At 50.6% G+C, this 19739-nt stretch overlaps 1 protein-coding gene across 2 annotated transcripts; it reads left to right on the top strand.

Moving 5' to 3' along the window:
• Positions 1–1533: 1533 nt before the first annotated feature.
• On the top strand, positions 1534–19637 carry DVL3 (dishevelled segment polarity protein 3). 2 transcript variants are annotated; one of them, XM_066241712.1, is made up of 16 exons: positions 1535–1970; positions 7225–7294; positions 8210–8331; positions 8452–8561; positions 8754–8889; positions 9047–9140; positions 9332–9401; positions 10020–10159; positions 10352–10428; positions 10537–10604; positions 10758–10907; positions 11826–11957; positions 12117–12284; positions 15384–15599; positions 15691–16101; positions 16943–19635. In XM_066241712.1, the coding sequence occupies exons 1-16, from the start codon at positions 1810–1812 to the stop codon at positions 16972–16974; spliced, it is 2157 nt and encodes a 718-aa protein (XP_066097809.1). In that variant the 5' UTR covers positions 1535–1809; the 3' UTR covers positions 16975–19635. The 2 variants fall into 2 exon arrangements, with proteins under 2 accessions (XP_066097808.1, XP_066097809.1); XM_066241711.1 differs by having other exon boundaries at positions 1534–1970; positions 10352–10604; positions 16943–19637.
• The last annotated feature ends 102 nt before the right edge of the window (positions 19638–19739 follow it).

Raw genomic sequence — 19739 nt, 5'->3', positions numbered from 1 at the left:
CTTCTATACCAAGGTTGCGGATCATTGAGGTCAGAGCAAATAAAAGAATCAACCAATGAATGCATATATTAGTGGAACTGATTGATGTTTTTCTCTCTCTAAACTCAATTTTTTTTTAAAGTGGGAGGAGCCCACACTTGTTACTGTGACCTTAAAAGACTTGTGTGAGCTGGTCCCAGTCTCCTTTCCAGCCTCATCTAACACTATCCCTGTAGTCACAATGGCCTTCTTCTGTTCCTCAAATTTGGCAAGTTTATGCCTGACCAGGTGGTGGCGCAGTGGATAGAGCATCAAACTGAGATGCGGAAGACCCAGGTTCAAGACCCCGAGGTCTCCAGCTTGAGTGCAGGTTCATCTGATTTGAGCAAAAGCCCACCAGCTTGAGCCCAAGGTTGCTGGCTCAAGCAAGGGGTTACTTGGTCTGCTAAAGGCCCACGGTCAAGGCACATATGAGAAAGCAATCAATGAACAACTCAGGGGTTGGCAATGCGCAACGAAAAACTAATAATTGATGCTTCTCATCTCTTCATTCCTGTCTGTTTGTCCCTGTCTATCTCTCTCTCTGACTCTCTCTGTCTCTGTAAAAAAAATAAAAATTTGGCAAGTTTATTCCTAAATTGAGCCTTTATACTTGGTTTTGCCCTCTGCCTGGAATGCTCTTCGCCTAGACCAGACCTTCTTATAGCAGCTTCCTCATTAGTTCTAGGTTTTCACTCAAATGGAAGAGGTGTTCTCTAACCACCCATAATCCTCTTTCCCGTCATATCACATCACTCCATTTTATCTTTTTCATAGCATTTGTCACTCTCGTTTATTTACAAGCCTCCTTCCAGATAAGGAGAGGTCTTGAGGTCAGCCTTATCTGTCTTGTTTTTGCTGTATCTCATGCAGTTTGCCTTGCACACAGTAGGCACCCAGTATTAAACAAATTATAAGCTAAGGGATGAGGAAATCTGTTAGGAACCAATTATACCTGGTTCCGGTTTGAGACTCACTGTCCCAGCCATGCGCACATCTTCATTCTTGCACTCATTCTGCATTCAATCCATTATTAAATCACTGCTTTGCACCTAGATACTGAGATTGTAAGAAGGGCTCAGAACTAGATCCTGTTCAGTCCTCAAGGATCAAATTTAGTAGACTCAATGACAGCAGCTCTGTTTCTTAACAGACTCTAAAGGGCCACGTCGAGGTTACCTTCCCCCAGTGATACATGGTCAGAACCGCCACCCACCCACCTATGGGGACCAAAACGACCTCTGCATTACCCCTCGCCCAGCAGCAGAGGAGCAGCCGATCCCGATGAGTCGGAGACTGGGCCTTGAAGTCCAGGGACGCGGTCATCCTGGTGAGATCAGTCCCTCCATCACTGGAGTCCTAGGCTACTGCTGCCACGCTCCTCGCGGGCCTGCGTGGGCGAGGTGTCCGCGGGGCCCAGCCGAGGGCCAGGCCATCTGCCGCGAGGCCAGCACGGCTCGGCCGGGGGCGGGGCCGCGCCGGGGCGGGGCCGCGCCGGGGCCGGAGGAGGGGAGCGGCCCGGCCGCAGCCTAGAGCCGGGAGGGCCACGGCCACCGGAAGAGTCGCCGTCGCCAGCAGAGTGGGGAGAGTGGGGAGCGGAAGCAGCGGCCGCGGCGGCGGCAGGAGGCGCTGGGACCCGGGAGCGGCTGGAGAACAAGGGAGCTGGCGCCGCGGCTGGCCGCGGGGCTGGACTGAGCCGCTGGGCCGCGCCGAGTGCCTCCGCCGCTCGAGAGGCCCGGCCCGGCCGCCCGAGCAGGCCGCGCACGGGCCGCCGGGCCCGAGGCCGGAGCCATGGGCGAGACCAAGATCATCTACCACCTGGACGGGCAGGAGACTCCGTACCTGGTGAAGCTGCCCCTGCCCGCCGAGCGCGTCACCTTGGCGGACTTTAAGGGCGTTCTGCAACGACCCAGCTATAAGTTCTTCTTCAAGTCTATGGACGACGATTTCGGGTGAGGATGGCCCCCGGCTCGCCTCCGGGAGACCCCGGCCCCTCCGGCTTCTAGGGCGACTCGGCCAGTCTGCAGTCCCCTTGCTACACTGGCTTCTAGTCCTACTCAGGATTCAAGGGGACGGCTCGGCCATTGGGGCCCCCCTTGGTTTTTTCAGATGCTGGAGATCCAGGCTAAGGACTCTTCTTTCGCTCTTGTGGGGACATTGATTTGACCCCCCCCCCTAATTTCGGGAGACGTCCAACATCCCAAGATCAATCAGAGTAGGAGCCCAGGAAGCCCCCGACCTCTCAGAAACCTGCAGCCCACACAGACAGACACACACCCCCTCCACCCAGTTCCAGAGCCGAAGTTCCCCCTCCTTCCTGCCAGGGAGACACCTTTTTAACCCAGAGTTGGAGTGTTTGGCACTCGGCCTGCCCCTTCTCCATCTTTTCAGCCCCACAACTCCGAGCCATATTTGGAGTCCCATGCATCTCAGGGCCGAGCTGTGGGACTTGGAACTGAGGGGAGGGGAAGCTAGGGGTGCTCAGGCAAGCCAAGGCCTGCAGCCCTGGTGTTTATTTAGCTGTTCCCCTTTTCCTTGTGGGATGTGTGAGGTGTTGTCAAGGGAGCAGAGCACCTGAACCCTAAGGAGTCCCCACTAGCCTAGGTGCTGATACCCGCTCAGAATTGGGGCCTTTTCCTTCCAAATGGTGGCCTTGGAAAGGGCCACAGAGCCTGGATTGAAGGGCCAGGAAGAGTCTCTTGGTGTTCATCTTTCCTCCCTGGCGGGGTCTCCCTCCACCCATCTACTGGGGGCTTTGAACAAGCAGAGTTTGGAAGCAATGACTTCCCCTTTAAGACGGGATGGAATGTTGGAGCCGGAAGGTTCTGAAGCAGCTGGCTTGGGAGGCAGAGCCTGGCCATCCCCTCACACCCACCCCCAACTCCTGGGGGACTGGGGGAGGAGGAAGCCCCCGCACTAACTGGGCGCGGGGCCTGGAGTCCTGTGGGGAAGGCTTCCCAGGCCCTCCAGGCCTAAAAGTGGTCTCTCCAGCCCTAGGCAGAGGCCTGCACTACTCTGGAGCCCAGGCCCCAGAGCTGAGTGAAGGAAGACATTCTTTTCCCCAGTGTTCATCAGCCTTGCTTTTCTCCCACGGTCCAGCCTTCCTGGTCCTGGGAAGCAAACACCTTTCCCCTCTCCTGCCTGGCAGGTTTTGCTGTCAACTTTACCCCTGGAACTCAGGGTTTGATGAGCCCATGAGGCTCATGTGTGTGAAAGTGCTTTTACAGTAGGAAGTGCTGTGGAGCTGTCTAACTATTCTTGTTTCTGTTGTTGTTCTGTTACTTACCCTGGGGTGGGGAACTCCTGGTGTATAATGATTATCTGGCTTCTGTACAGAGACAGATACCCCTGATTGGAAGATTCTAAAGAGAGCTGAATAGATCTGCAATGGGTGGGAGTGAGGGGTTGGATGCCTTGGCCTGGTAAGAGAAGAATAGAGTTAAGGAGGCTGCAGACACTGCCTCAGGGTATGGCATAGGGGCAAATCACTGGAGTCCAGTGCATGGGGCTACCCTGGGGCCAGAGCCCACTCTCCCCAGGTTGCTGTTAGGACTAACTGTAGTCATAGGACCATCCACATTACACCATTAATGTTGTTCTTTCCCTTTTTATTTTTTAAAATTTGTTTATTGATTTTAGAGAGTGGAAGGGAAAGAGAAAGAGAGAGAAAGAAGCACTGATCTGTTTTTGTATGTCTCCTGACCAGGGGTCCAACCTGCAACCTTTGTGTATCGAGCAGCGCTCTAATCAGCCAAGCTATCCCACCAGGGCAATGTTGTTTTTTAAATTCACTGTCAGTCCACTCATTCTTTCTTAGCTTGACCAAGTCAATAATATGAAATTACCCATCTGATCTTCTATTTATATTTGTTTCTAAGACATATTAAAAATAAATATTAACTGTTGAATTGAGCAGTGTTCATTCAGGTAACACCTAAACACGTCTTGTATGCATCACTGGTACTTGAACCATCTTTTGCAAAATGTCAGAGTAGGCCATTTTAACAGGGTTGAGAACAATGCTAAAAATAAAGTGGAGGAGATTGATTTTGTTTTTATCCCAGAAGGATTAATGAGCAGACTTCGTAGGGTTATAACATAAGACTAATAGCTGATGAATATGTGTGTGTATACGGATACATTTATTTAACAAACTCTTTATGGTGCTTATAGTATACCGTGTATACTATATTATTATTGTCACTATTTTACAGATGTGTCCTTTGAGGGAGATGCTGAGCCTTGGCAAACTGTAGAGGTGATAGGACTGCCACTTATCCTAGCCCCATGAGAGGGGAGGGTGGGTTAGAGGAGGAAGGATGCTGTCTCCCTTCTCTCCAGGCTCACCCTCCAAGGTACTGGTAGTGTGGCCCGAGGACTCCCCAATGCCCATCTGGTCTCCAGAAGTATTTGTCAAGCTTAGGGTAGGCCCAAACCTCTTAAATAATTTGGAAAATGGAGGAAGAGTAAACATTTTCAGCACTGAGGAGATAGTGGGTAGAAGAATGAGGTACCCATTGTTAGAGTAGTCCTGAGCTGTGGGAGGGGGCAGTATGGGAAGTGGGATCACTCATTATGTTGCTCCCTGCTCCAGGTCCTGCCTCTGGGCATACTTCTTTCCCTGGCTTCTCCATATCCACTTCTCCTGTCCTCTGGATTGGGCTTTTAGATTTTATTTATTCCTTTTAGAGAGGTGAGAGACACTGAGAGAGAGAGAAAGAGAGATGAAGAGGAAGGAGCAGGAAGCATCAACTCCCATATGTGCCTTAACCAGGCAAGCAAGCCCTGGGTTTCAAACCAGTGACCTCAGCGTTCCAGGTCAACACTTTATCCACTGTGCCACCACAGGTCAGGCCTGGACTGAGCTCTTAAAAGTTATGGTACTTATCCTATTTATCTGTACTCCTGCTTTGCTTCTAGCCAGGACCTGACACCTAAGTAACACTCAGCATATGTCTGTCTAGTGAACAACACCTCTGCTGGTCGTACTGCTCTTTCCACTTCCCACATGTGAGCTGTCCACTGGACCATAACCCCTCTGAACAAGGCAGGCTCCAGGTCTACGGCTTCTTAAGACTCCTACAATGGCAAGCACAGGACTTAAATCTCACTGGGCTCTCAACAAAGGCTTTTTAATTGCATGTACAATGAATAATGAGCAGGTTTGTTTGGTCCCTACCCTTACAAACTTATACCTAGTTAGAAAGAGTATGGATCCTGCTAGAAATTGACAAACTTAGAAACTAGCTTTATTGTATGCCTGGACTATACATTTACGAATCCCATTTACCAGGATGTGACAAAGGCTTGGAGAAGTTAGGAAACTTCTTTAAGATGGGAGGGCTAGTAAGTAGCAGAATTGGAATTTGAGCCCAGATTTGTGGGACTCCACTCAGAGTGTGTGTGTGCATGCGCATGTGCGCGTGCAATGGAACCATGAGCCATTTCGCTCCACTATGTGTGTGTGTGAGGGGCTGTTTGATGTCCCCCAAGGCTGCTGAAGATCAGCTGATCCTTGTGAGTCAGCAGAGCCTTGGCGACCTGTCAGTGACCCCCAGAAAGAGAGGAAACATCTGTAGCTGGAGCTGTGTGGTGAGGCCTGCTGAGGGAGGGGGGTGGGGAGACTCAGCAGCAGTTTCCCACCACTGGGGGATCCTCTCTGAAGCAGGTCACGGAGTCCCTGCCATGTGGCCCACATACCCCCTTTTCTTTTGAGCCGCAGTTCCCATAGGGGGCTGCAAGCTCAGGGTACTCAGTGACCAGACTGGCTTATAGCTACCTCTCTCTTTGTCCCTTCTTTTCAGCTTGTTTTGTCTCCAGGCTTTCTGCCATGATGGCCCTGAGCAGGATGATTTGAGCTGCTTTCTTGGGGTTGCTGTGGGGTGGAAGAGCCAGAGCTGGATGGGGGGAGGAGGGTAGGCTCGGCCTTCGAACTTGGCTGTGAGTCCAAGAATGTGAGCATCACAAGGAGCCAAGCACATTCCCAGCTCCGGGCAGGAGCTCTTCAAGAACAGAGAGAGCTGAGCTGCACAGCCTCCTTCCTTGCTCTCTTCCCTCTCTGCTCACAATTCCAGGCATGTGTCTTTTTGCCCCCAATCAAGTCTTTCCAGCTCTGTTCTCCTGTGTGTTTGATGCAGTCTGAGAAACTCAAGCGTTTCCAGTTTTTTTCACTGGCCCCAAACTGTAATCATGGTCTGACTTCTTGTCTCACTGCATGCCTGTGACCACATCCCACCCCCTAAACCCCATATCACTGTCTCCATCACTCCACCCTCCACACAGACCCAAATCATCTCTGTCACTGTCCAGGAAAGAATGTGAACTCAAGCCAGTGACCTCAGGGTTTCGAACCTGGGTTCTCAGCGTTCCAGGTTGATACTTATCCACTGTGCCACCACAGGTCAGGCTCTAGTGCTTTGCTTATTAGTGGTGTGATTGTAAGGGAATTTCTGAGCCTTAGTTTCCTCATCTGTATCTATTTTACAGCATTGCTATATTAAATGAAATGATACAAGTAAAGTGTTTGTTTAGTGCTTGGCCCACAATACATGCTCAACAAATGAGAGTACTTGTTACTATTATCATAATGGCAGTGGAGGCCTTGCCTGTGATGGCGCAGTAGATACAGTGTCGACCTGGAATGCTGAGGTCACCAGTTCAAAACCCTAGGCTTGCCTAATTAAGGCACATACCCGAGAAGCAACTACTATGAGTTGATACTTTTTACTCCACCCCCTGCCTTCTCTTGTCTCTCTGTAAAATCAATAAGTAAAATCTTTAAAATAATAACAATAGTAATAATGGCAGCGGAATGCCTTCTCCCCGTTTCTTTCCTAATTTCCTTAAATTCCTTGTCCACACACCCCAAGATTCCCAAGTGAGAATGGAAGGACAGTAATCAGGATGTGCTTTTTCCCTAGTATAGAGTCAGAGGGAAAGAAAAAGTCCAGGCCATGAGAGCCTTATTGGAGATAGGTGAAGCACTCTTGAGATTCTAGGGAGTGGGGGACAGCAATTTGTCAGGTGTAATTTGCAGTAACCTGATGACTGAGAGGACACCCCAGGCACCCATACTCCCATTTGAACAGGCTCATGCTGGTGGTTTGATTTCTAGTTTAGGGTGGAGGAGCCACTGAGAGTTGCAATTGCGAGGACACCTCCATTTCTACCCGAGGAAGCTCACTGACACCCCTTCTTTCCCTGCAGAGTGGTGAAGGAGGAGATCTCAGATGACAATGCCAAGCTGCCCTGCTTCAATGGCCGAGTGGTGTCCTGGGTAAGGATCCTTCCTCAACATTTCCTCTGCCCATGTTCCTGCTGAGGGCTAGACAGAGGAAAGGCATCGCTAAGGTTATAGCTGGTAGTTTTATGCCTCAATATCTGACTCCTCCTTGAGTTTCTAACTAAACAGTTTCTATCCCAGATGCTACTGCCTTCGTGAAAAGTGGGGGAGTAGTGTTAAGGGGAAAGGCAGATACAGAAACATGCTGGGCTCTGTTCGGTTGGCTCAGTGGTAGAGTGTTGGCCTGGCATGTGGATGTCCTGGATTCGATTCTCAGTCATGACACACAGTAGAAGTGACCGTCTGCTTCTCCACCCCTACCCCTCCCGTTCTCGTTCTCTCTCTCTCCTTCTCTCTCTCTCTCTCTCTTCTTCTTTTCCTCTCCTTCAGCCATGGCTCAATTGGTTTGAGTGCATTGGCCCCAGTTGCTGAAGATGGCTCCATGGAGCCTCCACCTCAGGTGCTAAAAATAGCTCAGTTGGGAGCATGACCCCAGATGGACAGAGCATCAGCCCCAGACAGGGGTTGCTGGGTGGATCCTGGTCAGGGCACATGCAGGAGTCTGTCTCCCCTCCTCACTTGGAAATGAAGAAGAAGAAAAAAGAAATATACAGTGAAGACAAAATTGTCTCCTATGCCCTTTGAGGCACTTTCCCTTGTGTCACCTGCTGAACTCTGCTTTGGACCTTGTTCTCTGTCCCTCTTCCCACTCCACCAACCCATGCCTCCCTGCTACTTTATCAGCCTGTCAGTGGGTCTGCTCCTCATGTCAGCAGCTTTCCTATAATCCTCTCTTCTCCCTCCATGTCCACTGCTTTATTCTCCCTAAATCTTCATGCCCTGCCAAAAGCCAGCGATCCTACTGCTCCCTGTTACCCCTGTGCATACTACTTGTTTTCTCCTCATCAGCTGGTGTCAGCTGAGGGCTCACACCCTGAGCCAGCTCCCTTCTGTGCTGATAACCCATCCGAGCTGCCACCGCCCATGGAGCGCACAGGAGGCATTGGGGACTCCCGGCCCCCCTCCTTCCAGTGAGTGTGACCTGAGGGTGGACAGGGCCTATGGGGGAGGGCTATGTCAGCTCAGCCCAGGGCTGGGGGAGGGAGCCCCCAGCCTGCCCCCTCCCCCACCAAGTCCTTTCTTCCCTGCAGCCCTCATGCTGGTGGGGGAAGCCAGGAAAACCTGGACAATGACACAGAGACAGACTCCTTGGTGTCTGCCCAGCGCGAGCGGCCACGCCGGAGGGACGGCCCAGAGCATGGTGTGTCTTCCTTGAACAGATGCCTTCCCCACCCTCTGCCCTCCCCATAGCTTCCACTCAGCTGCCCACCTCTTTGCCTAACTTTCTGAGCTCCAGCTGTGACTGATCCCAGTGCAGCCCCTGGCTTGCACCTCTCTCCTCCCTTCCTCCTGCACTGGGCACCATGAACCCAGCTGCCTCCATCCTCCGCAGCAACCCGGCTAAATGGAACTGCAAAGGGGGAGCGGCGGCGAGAGCCAGGGGGTTATGACAGCTCATCTACCCTCATGAGCAGCGAGTTGGAGACCACCAGCTTCTTTGATTCAGAGGAGGATGACTCCACCAGCAGGTGGGGCTTTGGTTTCATGAGTACTGTGGAGCAGGTGACCCCTGAGGAGATGGGGCCCCTGGGAGGGATGTGGGCCTTTGCTGGGTCTGGGCCCTGCAGTGCCTCTTACGGGGCAGAGCTAGGCCAGCCTGGTGGGGAACGACTGTGGGCCCCACAGGTTCAGCAGCTCCACCGAACAGAGCAGTGCCTCACGCCTGATGAGAAGACACAAGCGGCGGCGGCGGAAGCAGAAGGTTTCCCGGATTGAGCGGGTATGGGGCCTGGGATACTAGGGGTGGGCGAGGCAGGGTCAGAGCTGTGCTTCATTAGATCCCCCTTGGGTCAGTGTTTAGAACTTCAGAGGGAAGGTGGTATGAGAGCTCACTTTGAGGAGGAGTTAGGTGGGAGCAGTGAGTTCCTGCCACCCCGCCTGCTTGCTGCTTAGAGTCTCTGTCTGTTCCAGTCCTCGTCCTTCAGCAGCATAACGGACTCCACCATGTCACTCAACATCATCACAGTCACTCTCAACATGGGTGAGTCTGTTGAAACAACACTGTTGAGTGCCTACTATGTGCCAGACATTGGGCAGACTTAAGGAGTTCAAGGAGGCACAAGATATGTTCCCTGTCCTCAAGGGGCTCTCTTTCATAAACTGATTATTTCAGTATCTCGTGATCAGGGCTCTGACAGAGAGAAGTCCAGAGAATAGTGGAAACAGAGAAAGGCATCAGGGAAGGCTTCCTGGAGGAAGTGATTTCAGATTCCTTCCCTCTTCCAGTTTTTCAGCTGTTGCATTCTTGCCCTCTGATGTCTGCCCTAGGTACTCTCTTTAGGAGAAAGCTGGATATAGTAAAAAGAGTGCCATCTTCGGAATTTAAATCTGAGTTTGAGTGCTGGTTTTACCATTTAATGGCTTAGAAAAACCACTTAAATTCTCTGAACCTCAGTTGCCTATTCTGTAAATGGGACAGAGTGTCCTTGCCTCACAGCCAGCAAGGATTAAATGAAAGCCTATTTGAGTATACTGAACACAGTGCCTGATTCCAGTTCAGTAAATGTTAGTTCTTATCCTTTTCCACTCTTTCTATTAAGGGGCTCAGAATTTGGGTAGGTTCCTTTCTCCTCTCTCAAGGTCTTATTACTCCCTGTAGAAAAGTATAACTTCTTGGGCATCTCCATTGTGGGCCAAAGCAACGAGCGCGGTGACGGAGGCATCTACATTGGCTCTATCATGAAGGGTGGGGCCGTAGCTGCTGATGGACGCATCGAGCCAGGAGATATGCTGTTACAGGTACCATTGTCCACCATGGCTGGTGGTGTGGATAGGGAGTTGGGGAGATGTACCCTCTGTACTCTCTCCTTCCTACCCTCTATACTCTATTCAGAGGACCCTTCTTGGTGGAGAAGACCACCCGACCCACCAAGCTTCCCTAACTCCCTCCCCAGTGCAGCTGCTTATCCCACTCCTGGTCCTCTTTCCCAGGTAAACGAGATCAACTTTGAGAACATGAGTAATGATGACGCAGTCCGGGTACTGCGGGAGATTGTGCACAAACCAGGGTATGGATGGATGTGGCATTGCAGAGGAGGGGGAAAAGCACTTCTGACTATCAGGCTTAGTCTGGCTTCCACACATCCTGCCCTCACTAGGGACACCCTTGCTTTCAGGCCCATCACTCTGACTGTAGCCAAGTGCTGGGACCCAAGTCCACGTGGTTGTTTCACGCTGCCCCGGAGTAAGTGGATGGGAGATCGGCCCTAAACTAATGCCTAGCATATGTGAACCCTGTCTTTCCTACCTTCTGTGTTGCCCTGAACCCTCACACCTACCCTCTTGGGCCTGGCACTGGGTAGGCTGAGCAGCCCCTAACTCCTCATCCTCCCTACAGGTGAGCCCATCCGGCCCATTGACCCTGCAGCCTGGGTCTCCCACACTGCTGCCATGACTGGCACCTTCCCTGCCTACGGCATGAGCCCCTCCCTGAGCACCATCACCTCCACCAGCTCCTCCATCACCAGCTCCATCCCCGACACAGAGCGTGAGTGTCCAACCCTGTCCCCTGGGCCCAGCAGACAGGGCCAGGTGAGAGGAACTGACGAAGGCCCACGCAGACTCTTGTTTGAAAGTCAGAGGGGGCTAGAGAGGGAACTCGGCTCATTCCAGCTATCTCTCACTGCAGCTTCCCACAGTGGACACCCGACCCTCACTAAACAGTGTCAGCTTCTAACCCAGTATTGAGCACCCAGTGAATCTCAGTTTCCTCTTGTAAAATGGGACTAATTATGTATACTTTACCAGGTTCTTGGGGGGGGGGGGCTAATGAGAGGATATAAATGAGACATTGATCACAGTGTGTGGCATAAGGTAAACACAATAATGACTGACATTATTATCATTGCACACACACTGCACTGTACTAAACACCTTCATTTGCATTATTTAATTCTCTTTAAACGTCCTTGTAAAATAGATTGTTAAAGTTCCTATTCTTTTATTTTTATTTTTTATTGATTGATTTTAAAGAGACAAAGCAAGGAAGGGAGAAAGAGAAAGAGGAAAGCATTTATTTGTTGTTCCATTTAGTTGTGCGTTCATTGGTTACTTCTAGAGTGTCATTCCAATATGCAAAGGTAACAGGTTGAATCCCCACTCAGGGCACATACAAGAACAGATCAATGTTTCTGTCAGTCTCTCTCTCTCTCTCTCTCTCTCTCTCCCCCCCCCTCTCCCTCCCCATTCCTCTCTCTCTCAAATCAATCAATACATGTTTTAAAAATACTGTTATTAGAAAAATTAAAGTCCCCATTTTTATAGAAGGGGAAACTGAGTGTCCAAGAAATCAGTAATGTGCCCAAAACTGGTTCATATTTATTAGGTGGTAGAGCTGGAGTGCAACCTTCTGTCTGCCTAACTCCACATCCCCTTTCTGCCTCATGCTTTTCCCTCCCACCCCCAGGCCTAGACGAGTTCCACCTGTCCATCCACAGTGACATGGCTGCCATTGTGAAAGCCATGGCCTCCCCTGAATCCGGGCTGGAGGTCCGAGACCGCATGTGGCTCAAGATCACTATCCCAAATGCTTTCATTGGTGAGAAGGCCTCATGGTGGGATGAATGATAGGGTGGGTACTGAGGAAGCAGAACAGGCTTCCTGTAAACGGGAACCAGGCCCAGCCTCATGGCTTTTGTGAGGCCAGATGAACCCAACTCAGGTGGGCTTCCCAGTCAAATGGCGGCCTTGCCCCCAGGCTCAGATGTGGTGGACTGGCTGTACCACAATGTGGAAGGCTTCACCGACCGGCGAGAGGCCCGCAAGTACGCCAGCAACCTGCTGAAAGCCGGCTTCATCCGCCACACTGTCAACAAGATCACCTTCTCCGAGCAGTGCTACTACATTTTCGGTGACCTCTGCGGCAGTACGTGCCCCTCCCCCCACCTTTTTGCTCTGTCTCCTGGCTGGGAGTGGGGTAGTGTCCAGGGATGTGGCAGCAGACTCCAGGGAACCCAAAGGAGGGGGCAGCAGAGCTGGGGTCCCAGGTCAAGACCTGAGAGTTTTGCGGTGGAAGCAGAGTCCAGGTCAGCCTCTTCACCTGCCTTGCATCTCCCTGGAGGGGCTGGTGTTTTCTAAGTGCCTGTTCTGTGCCTGGCACCATGCTGATTGTTACTAAAGCATCATCTCACTCTATCACTCAGTCCTCACAGCCTCTTCCCCACCCTAAGGGAGATGGATTACTACCCCTGTTTTCAGAGAAGGAAACTGAGACATGTGGAGGTTAAAGAGCCCACCCCAGGTCTCACAGCTAGAAGTAGAGGAGCTAGGCCATGGGTCCACGCATTTCTGGCTCCAGAGCCCTTGTTTTTCCCACCATCTGGGGTTAACTGGGTGTGTAGTGTTGCAGAAACATTGTCTTAGCAAGGCCAGGGCTCCTATTCTTGGCCACTACTCACCACCCCAACATCAAGCAGGTTTCACAGGTCCAAGTTGTAGAGAACTCTGTAAGCTGTACCAGGAGTTGGAGTTGATCCTGAAAGAGTGCACAGCCAATGAGTGTTATTGAGCAAGAGAGGTCTGCATGGAACCACCCCAACCCCTTCTCCTTCTGAAACTAAGGACAACCCTTGGGAAGGGGAGTCTTCAGAACAGGACAGCATTGCTCAGGGCTGGGCACTGAAACCCCACCCCGGCAGCCACCACCTTGGCCTGAGGGACCTTCTCTCAGCCCATTGGTGCGGGCCAGAGTCCAAAAACTAACTCTTAAAATGCATCAGATTAGGTTCTAGGGACTAGACAGACTGTTTCTGGAGAGCACAGAGCACAGGTCCTACCAGAGGACGGGTCCCTGGCCCTCTGCAGCTCCAGTCTGGCCCCATGGAGCAGTGATAGATTCACAGGGTTTTGGAGTTAGACAGTTCTGAGTTCCAACCCTAGCTCCACCCTTATTGTGTGAACAGGAGTGACAGTGACACAGCCTCTTTTTTTTTTTTTTTTTTTTTTTGATACAGCCTCTTGATGCCTCAATTTATTGGTCTGTAACGTGGAGGTAATAGAATCTACCTCATAGAGCTTTTTTGAGGACAACGTAATGTATACAATGCTTTTAGTACCATGTTTGGCCCACAATACGTGTCCTAAAAAAGTTGTCCATTATTTGTATATTTAATTGATTCTAAGATGAATACTTGTTTTGCATTTCAGTATATCTGAAATTGAGAGTGCATCTATTTTTTTTCCAGTTGTTTGTCTTTGTTTTTGTTTTTATTTTTTTTGTTTGAAGTGCATCTTACAATCAGTAGCTTCTTAGACTCAATCAAATGTGGTTATTGTCATCCTTAGCACAAGTCAGCCCTGGCCCCTAATTTCTAGGGACACATAAAAGCTTTTCAGAGTAGCTAAAGCTTTTGCTCAAGAGACACTGTTCCATCCCTGGGGCTTCCTGCATCTTCTGCTCATGGACCAAGGCCACCAGAGCCCCGCTCAGGGGGATGCTGACAGAACAGGCCTTTTCCTTCTCACTGGCTGAGGTCTCCTAAGCTGGGGATGCAGCGGGCTTAAAGGGAAGAGCTGAGGACCCGGGTAACCCCAGGAACACACAGTTACTCCCCTTGGGACAACACCCAGCAGGCTGAAATAGTCACCAGCTCTTTGAGCATGAGCCAAGGCAGGCCTCTGCTTTCCACTACCAACCCCAGCACCCTCCATGCTAGCTGCTGGCCTTGACAAGTTTATGACTTGGCTGGCAACCTTCACTGACTGCTGCTGCCCCCACAGAGTCCCCTCTCCTCATCTCTTCTCCCTTGGAACATTAAGCTGGCTTGCTTACTGAAGAGCTTAGAGCAAAGGGCTCAGTCTGTATTTGCCAGTTGACCTCTAGGACAGTTACAGCTCTCACAGAGCTCTGGGACCTGGTATAGATATGGTGTGAGCAAGGGGTGTCCAAGGCAGATCATTAGTCCTGGTGGCCCCTTACACTCCCGTTCAGGTGGTTACAACATTGCTGGGGGCATCTTTGCCCTTAATGGGAAGACAGTTTACTGGGGGAGTCAGAGTCATGAAGAAGTGATGTTAATACAGTGAGACAAGTGCTGTGAAGAACCAGGCCTGGCTGGTAATGGGGTGGAGCACAGAGGAGGCACCTAAGCTGGTCTCTTTCAGGGCCCTTCCCACCCCACTCCCACTCTCCTCAGCAGCACTGGAAAATGGATTCAGGCCAGTGGCCTTCTAAATGGAGAGGCTCTGAAAGGCCCTATGTTCATTGTGGCTTATAATCGTCATTTTTTAGTGTTAGGTTAGAGGGGAGGGCAAAATTTCACCAAAATTTCCCCAAACTGCTACCTACTCCTTACTAACAACCTCATCTGGAAATGTAAAAACGTAAGCAACTTTTAGCTTCTTGTTCTGGCTACAATTTAGGTTGACCTCAGGCTGGTCATTTAACCTCTCTGGACTGCGCTTACCTCATCTTGGAAAAAGGTGCCTAACACCTTCATAGGGTTGTGGTAACATTTGAATGAGATGAAGTGCTTCGTATTATATCTAATGAATTGCAGGTATGCTAGTGGTGGTCTGATATTTCAGCCTCTCACACCCCCCTACCTTCTACTCTCTAAGCGAACAAGGAGAAAATTGCCGAACAGTTTTGCTCCCCACCCCCAGTCCATGCAGGAAGGAGAAAAAACTGCTAAAAGGCTTGGTAGGAGCTCTCCAGGGGACTAGGAACTGAGTGCCAGGAGTTGGCATTGAGGCTGGTGACGCAGGGCCTCCCTAAGAAGGGTTTTCCCTCAGGCTGTCTGCAGGGTTACCCTCTCTACCCTCTCTGCTGGATGGCAGAGGAATCTGAAGAAGGAGTGAGAGCTCTCTGGCCTATGCCTCTTCCCATTCTGGCGGAAACTACCTCTGCTGTTGCTGTCATCTCAAATGCACCCACCCAACCTAGGCTGGGGACATTTCTGTCCTGATACAGAGGTGCTAGGGTATGGGAGAGTCCCAACATTCAGCCCTGTCCTGCCCTCCACAGATATGGCCAACCTGTCCCTCCATGATCACGATGGCTCCAGCGGTGCCTCTGACCAGGACACACTGGCCCCTCTGCCACACCCGGGGGCTGCCCCTTGGCCCATGGCTTTCCCTTACCAGTATCCGCCACCCCCGCACCCGTACAACCCACATCCAGGCTTCCCGGAGCTGGGGTACAGCTACGGAGGGGGCAGTGCCAGCAGTCAGCACAGTGAAGGTAAGGTGGAAGGGGGGACCACAGACCAGCCCCAAGCCTCCTCCACAAGCTCTTGAGCGTCCCCCACGCCCTCCCTGCCTGTCCCTTATAGGCAGCCGGAGCAGTGGCTCCAACCGAAGCGGCAGCGACCGGCGGAAGGAGAAGGACCCGAAGGCTGGGGACTCAAAGTCAGGCGGCAGTGGCAGCGAGTCAGACCACACAACCCGCAGCAGCCTGCGGGGGCCGCGGGAGCGGGCGCCCAGTGAGCGCTCTGGGCCTGCCGCCAGCGAGCATAGCCACCGCAGCCACCACTCCCTGGCCAGCAGCCTGCGCAGTCACCACACGCACCCAAGCTACGGCCCCCCTGGTGTGCCCCCTCTCTACGGCCCCCCCATGTTGATGATGCCCCCACCACCCACAGCCATGGGACCCCCGGGAGCCCCTCCAGGCCGTGACCTGGCCTCAGTGCCCCCCGAACTGACCGCCAGCAGACAGTCCTTCCGCATGGCCATGGGAAACCCCAGTGAGTTCTTTGTGGATGTGATGTGAGCAGGGTCCCTTCCCAACTTCCATCCCACCCTTAACCTGGCTGGCTGCGTCCCTCTCTCCATCCGTCCAGTCTTTTTTACTTTGGTACCTGAAAGGGAAATAAATGGAACTAAATCCAGGCGCACTAACTGCTCGCTGGGCTCAGCGAGGGTGGGGTGTGCCCACCCATCGCTCTTACGCCCCTAACCTGCCATGAGCTCCAGCTTGTCCCGCTGCCCACTAACCACTGCACAGGACTTCCCAAGATCCTTCATGTCCTGGGACCCAACTTGCTGGCGCTGGTCCTTACTCCTTTCACCTGTGCATACACTTCAGGAATTGCCCCCAGCGTGCCCTCGAGGGCCTGCGCAGCCCTTTTCCCCCGCCTCAGTTCTCACTGTTCATTCAGCTACACCAGCCCACTGAACCTCATCCCCTCAAGCATGTATGCCAACCTCTTGACTTTTCATCCACAGTACTGACACCAAAAAAATACTTGCTTCATCTGCTCCTTTTCAGTGTCCCTTGCCTGCTGCCTAACTGTCCTTTGCCTGCTGCTTGCACCCTAGAGCTGTGGTCACCTTTAGTAACCATCCATGCTGTTCCCGCCTGCACTGGGCCCTTGACCAGAAGTCCAGCGAGGGCCTTAGTTGCCTGACCGGCTAGTGGCTTCCAGGGAGCATTCCTGCTCTACCTCACCACCACCCTTTGCCTGCAATTATGTGCTGGTTCCGTCAGACCCCTAACTCGACTAACCGGCAGGCTCATCTCACCTCTGGGCCTGAAACATTTCTTTTCTTTCTTTTCCTCCCCAATCTTTCCTGGGCCTGGAGCAGCCAAGAATTTCGGGCTGTTTGACTTTCTGTGAGCCCCCAGCGAGGGGAGGCCCAGCCTCCGAGGAGACCAGGAGCCCTGCTTCAGCAGCCCCTCGGGGCTTCCCGAGGACATTCAGCCCCACACATGTTGAGTCACTAGGCTTCTGGTGAGGGCTTGAGCCTCTTGCCCATATATATATATATATATATATATATATATATATATATATATATGACACTCTGTTCACCTTTCCAGAGAGTATGCGTGCTCTCTCTCTCTTTCTCTTTCATACACAGATACACAGGTTCCTAAGCAAGTCCACTTAAGCCTCAGGGCTGGTCCCTGCCCAGAGGGCTGGCCCCTCTCTCCCAGTCTTCTCCCAGGTTATGGGGCTGGTCCCCTGACTCACATCTACCCTTCTTCCCTTCCTCATAGCTCTCAAGCCTCCCCTACATGTCCCCATCATCTTCCTACCTAGATCAAGCCCATAAGCTGGGCTCAGCAGAGGACTCCCCAAACAACTGACTGGCACACTCCTTCCTGTTTATCTCAATACCTTGATACCCCAGAGTAGGGTTGGGCAGGGGGACTTCTGAAACTTATAGAGAGAGGGCCAGGTTTTTATTTTTAACCTTATTTTCTAGCTTAAACAAATAATGACTTTCTCTTTAAACCTCATCTATAAATTCTCTTGGCTCATTTAGGCTCCCGTATTTTCAGAACTGGGGTGTCAGTAGTGAGACGAAGTACTAAATTGCAGGCTTTGGGGCAAACCAGAGTAGGGGCATTTTTTAAGTATATTTTTTTAATTAAATTTGAGGAGGTGACATTGATAAATAGGAGTACACAGGTTTCAGGTGGATGTCTAGCATTTGAACTGTTGATTGTGTTGTGTGCCCATTACCCAAAGTCAAATCATTTTCTGACACCATATATTTGTCAGGTAAGGGCATTCTCGCAGTCATTCATTTAACAAACACTTCCTAGAGTTTTGGTCAGAGAAGGCTATGTTCGAAGTTTGACTCAGTCTTGCCTTCCTTCAGGCAGCTTTGGTTTGCTCCCAACCCAGGCCATGGCTTCCACTAGCCACCAGTACAGGGCTCCCTCCTATAATTTTTTCTTCTCTGTCTCTGCCATGTCCAACTCTCTTGAGAATTCTTCCACTATTGCTCATGCTTTCAGCATTGGTGCTCTCTGTGTTCTAGCTTCAGTCAGTCCACTTCTCTTTCCTATTTACTCCCCAAATGGTGTCATCCATCTGGATGTCCCTAATTGCCTTTGATATGCTGGTGATTCTCATATATCTCTATCCCCAACTTTCTACCAATCTTTGGATCTGTGTTTTCATCATCCACTGGACATCTCCATGGACATGTACATATGGGCCCCCACCTCCTGATTTCCAATCCTAGTTATCTTCACAATCTATATAGGCTCACCAGCTGGAAACATTATGGGCTTAAATCCCTTCCCATATCTTACTATTCAGCAGTTCATATCCATTCCACTCCAACAGTCTTTCTTGAATTAGGCCCTCTGCCTCTACTCTAGATCACAGAAGCATGGAATTTGAAGCCACATCATTCTGGGTTTGAATCCCACCTCTACTGCTTTTTGCTTGTGTGATTGGAGACTTTTTTAATCTCTCTGAGCCTCAGTTCCCTCATACATAAAATGACAATAATAATACCTACCTCACAGGGTTGTTGTGAGGATTTAAATTAGATATTGTACGAAAAGTGCCTAGCACAATGCCTGGCACACAATAGAATAGGTGCTCAATAAATTGTAGTTGTTATTTTATTATTATTTGCTCTAAATTGGTAAGGATTTAGGGTGTTTATTGAAGATAAAGCTTTGAGAAAGAAGTGATGCCTTGTCTGCTGGTTTAAGGATCAGAAATGCCTATATTTGGTCACTTAATGGCTTCAGATTTTGAATGAAGGAGGCCAAATCTTCATCCTGCCACATCTTGGATTCTGGCAAGAGGATGCTAGGGATAATAAGGCTTGTAACCAGGTTTGTCTTTTCTTGCCCTTCCTCCCGTGACGGGCTGAGCTGTAGCTAGAGAAAGGCATCAGGGTATCTCTCCCTATAGAACAAGAAGAGCCTAGATTTTCTTCCGGTCTTGCAAACCAAGCAGGCCTTTCATGTTCAAGGACTGGTTCTGTCTTCTCTTCCCAGCTTGGATGTGAAGATTAACTCTGTTCAGAAAAGGGATTTACCCCATGTCCAATTAAATCAGACTCCTCAACGGTTTTCTAAGCAACATACCTGCCTGTCATTAGAAAGCACACAGGTTCTGGCCTTCAGGAACTGACAGTCACGTAGGTATGCCTAAAGTACAACAGGGACATATTCTTGAAAAGCTTTCACTAGTTTCTTCCAAGTATTTGCCTCCTCACTCCCTTTCCCCTTCTCTGGAGAAATGCTCGTGTGTGGCACAAATATATGGTGAAAAAAGAAAAAATACTTGGGAGCATCAGAGGTGGTGTTAGCAGTAAATTCAGCGCAAACACATTGGTCAAGTTGTGTGTTGTGTAGAAAGTGAGGACAGCCAGTCCTCGGCCTCTAAAGACATTAAAGGCAGTCCCCAACCTTTTTTGGGCCACTGACCGGTTTAATGTCAGGAAATATTTTCACGGACCGGCCTTTAGGGTGGGACGGATAAATGTATCACGTGACCGAGACAAGCGTCAAGAGTGAGTCTTAGACAGATATAACAGGGAATCTGGTCATTTTTTAAAAATAAAACAGTTCAGACTTAAATATAAATAAAATGAAAATAATGTAAGTTATTTATTCTTTCTCTGCGGA

The sequence above is a fragment of the Saccopteryx bilineata genome, chromosome 8 (genome assembly GCF_036850765.1).
Source record: "Saccopteryx bilineata isolate mSacBil1 chromosome 8, mSacBil1_pri_phased_curated, whole genome shotgun sequence".
NCBI lineage: Eukaryota > Metazoa > Chordata > Mammalia > Chiroptera > Emballonuridae > Saccopteryx > Saccopteryx bilineata.
The sequence above is the reverse complement of the archived record's forward strand: the minus strand, read 5'-3'. Positions and strand labels throughout refer to the sequence as shown.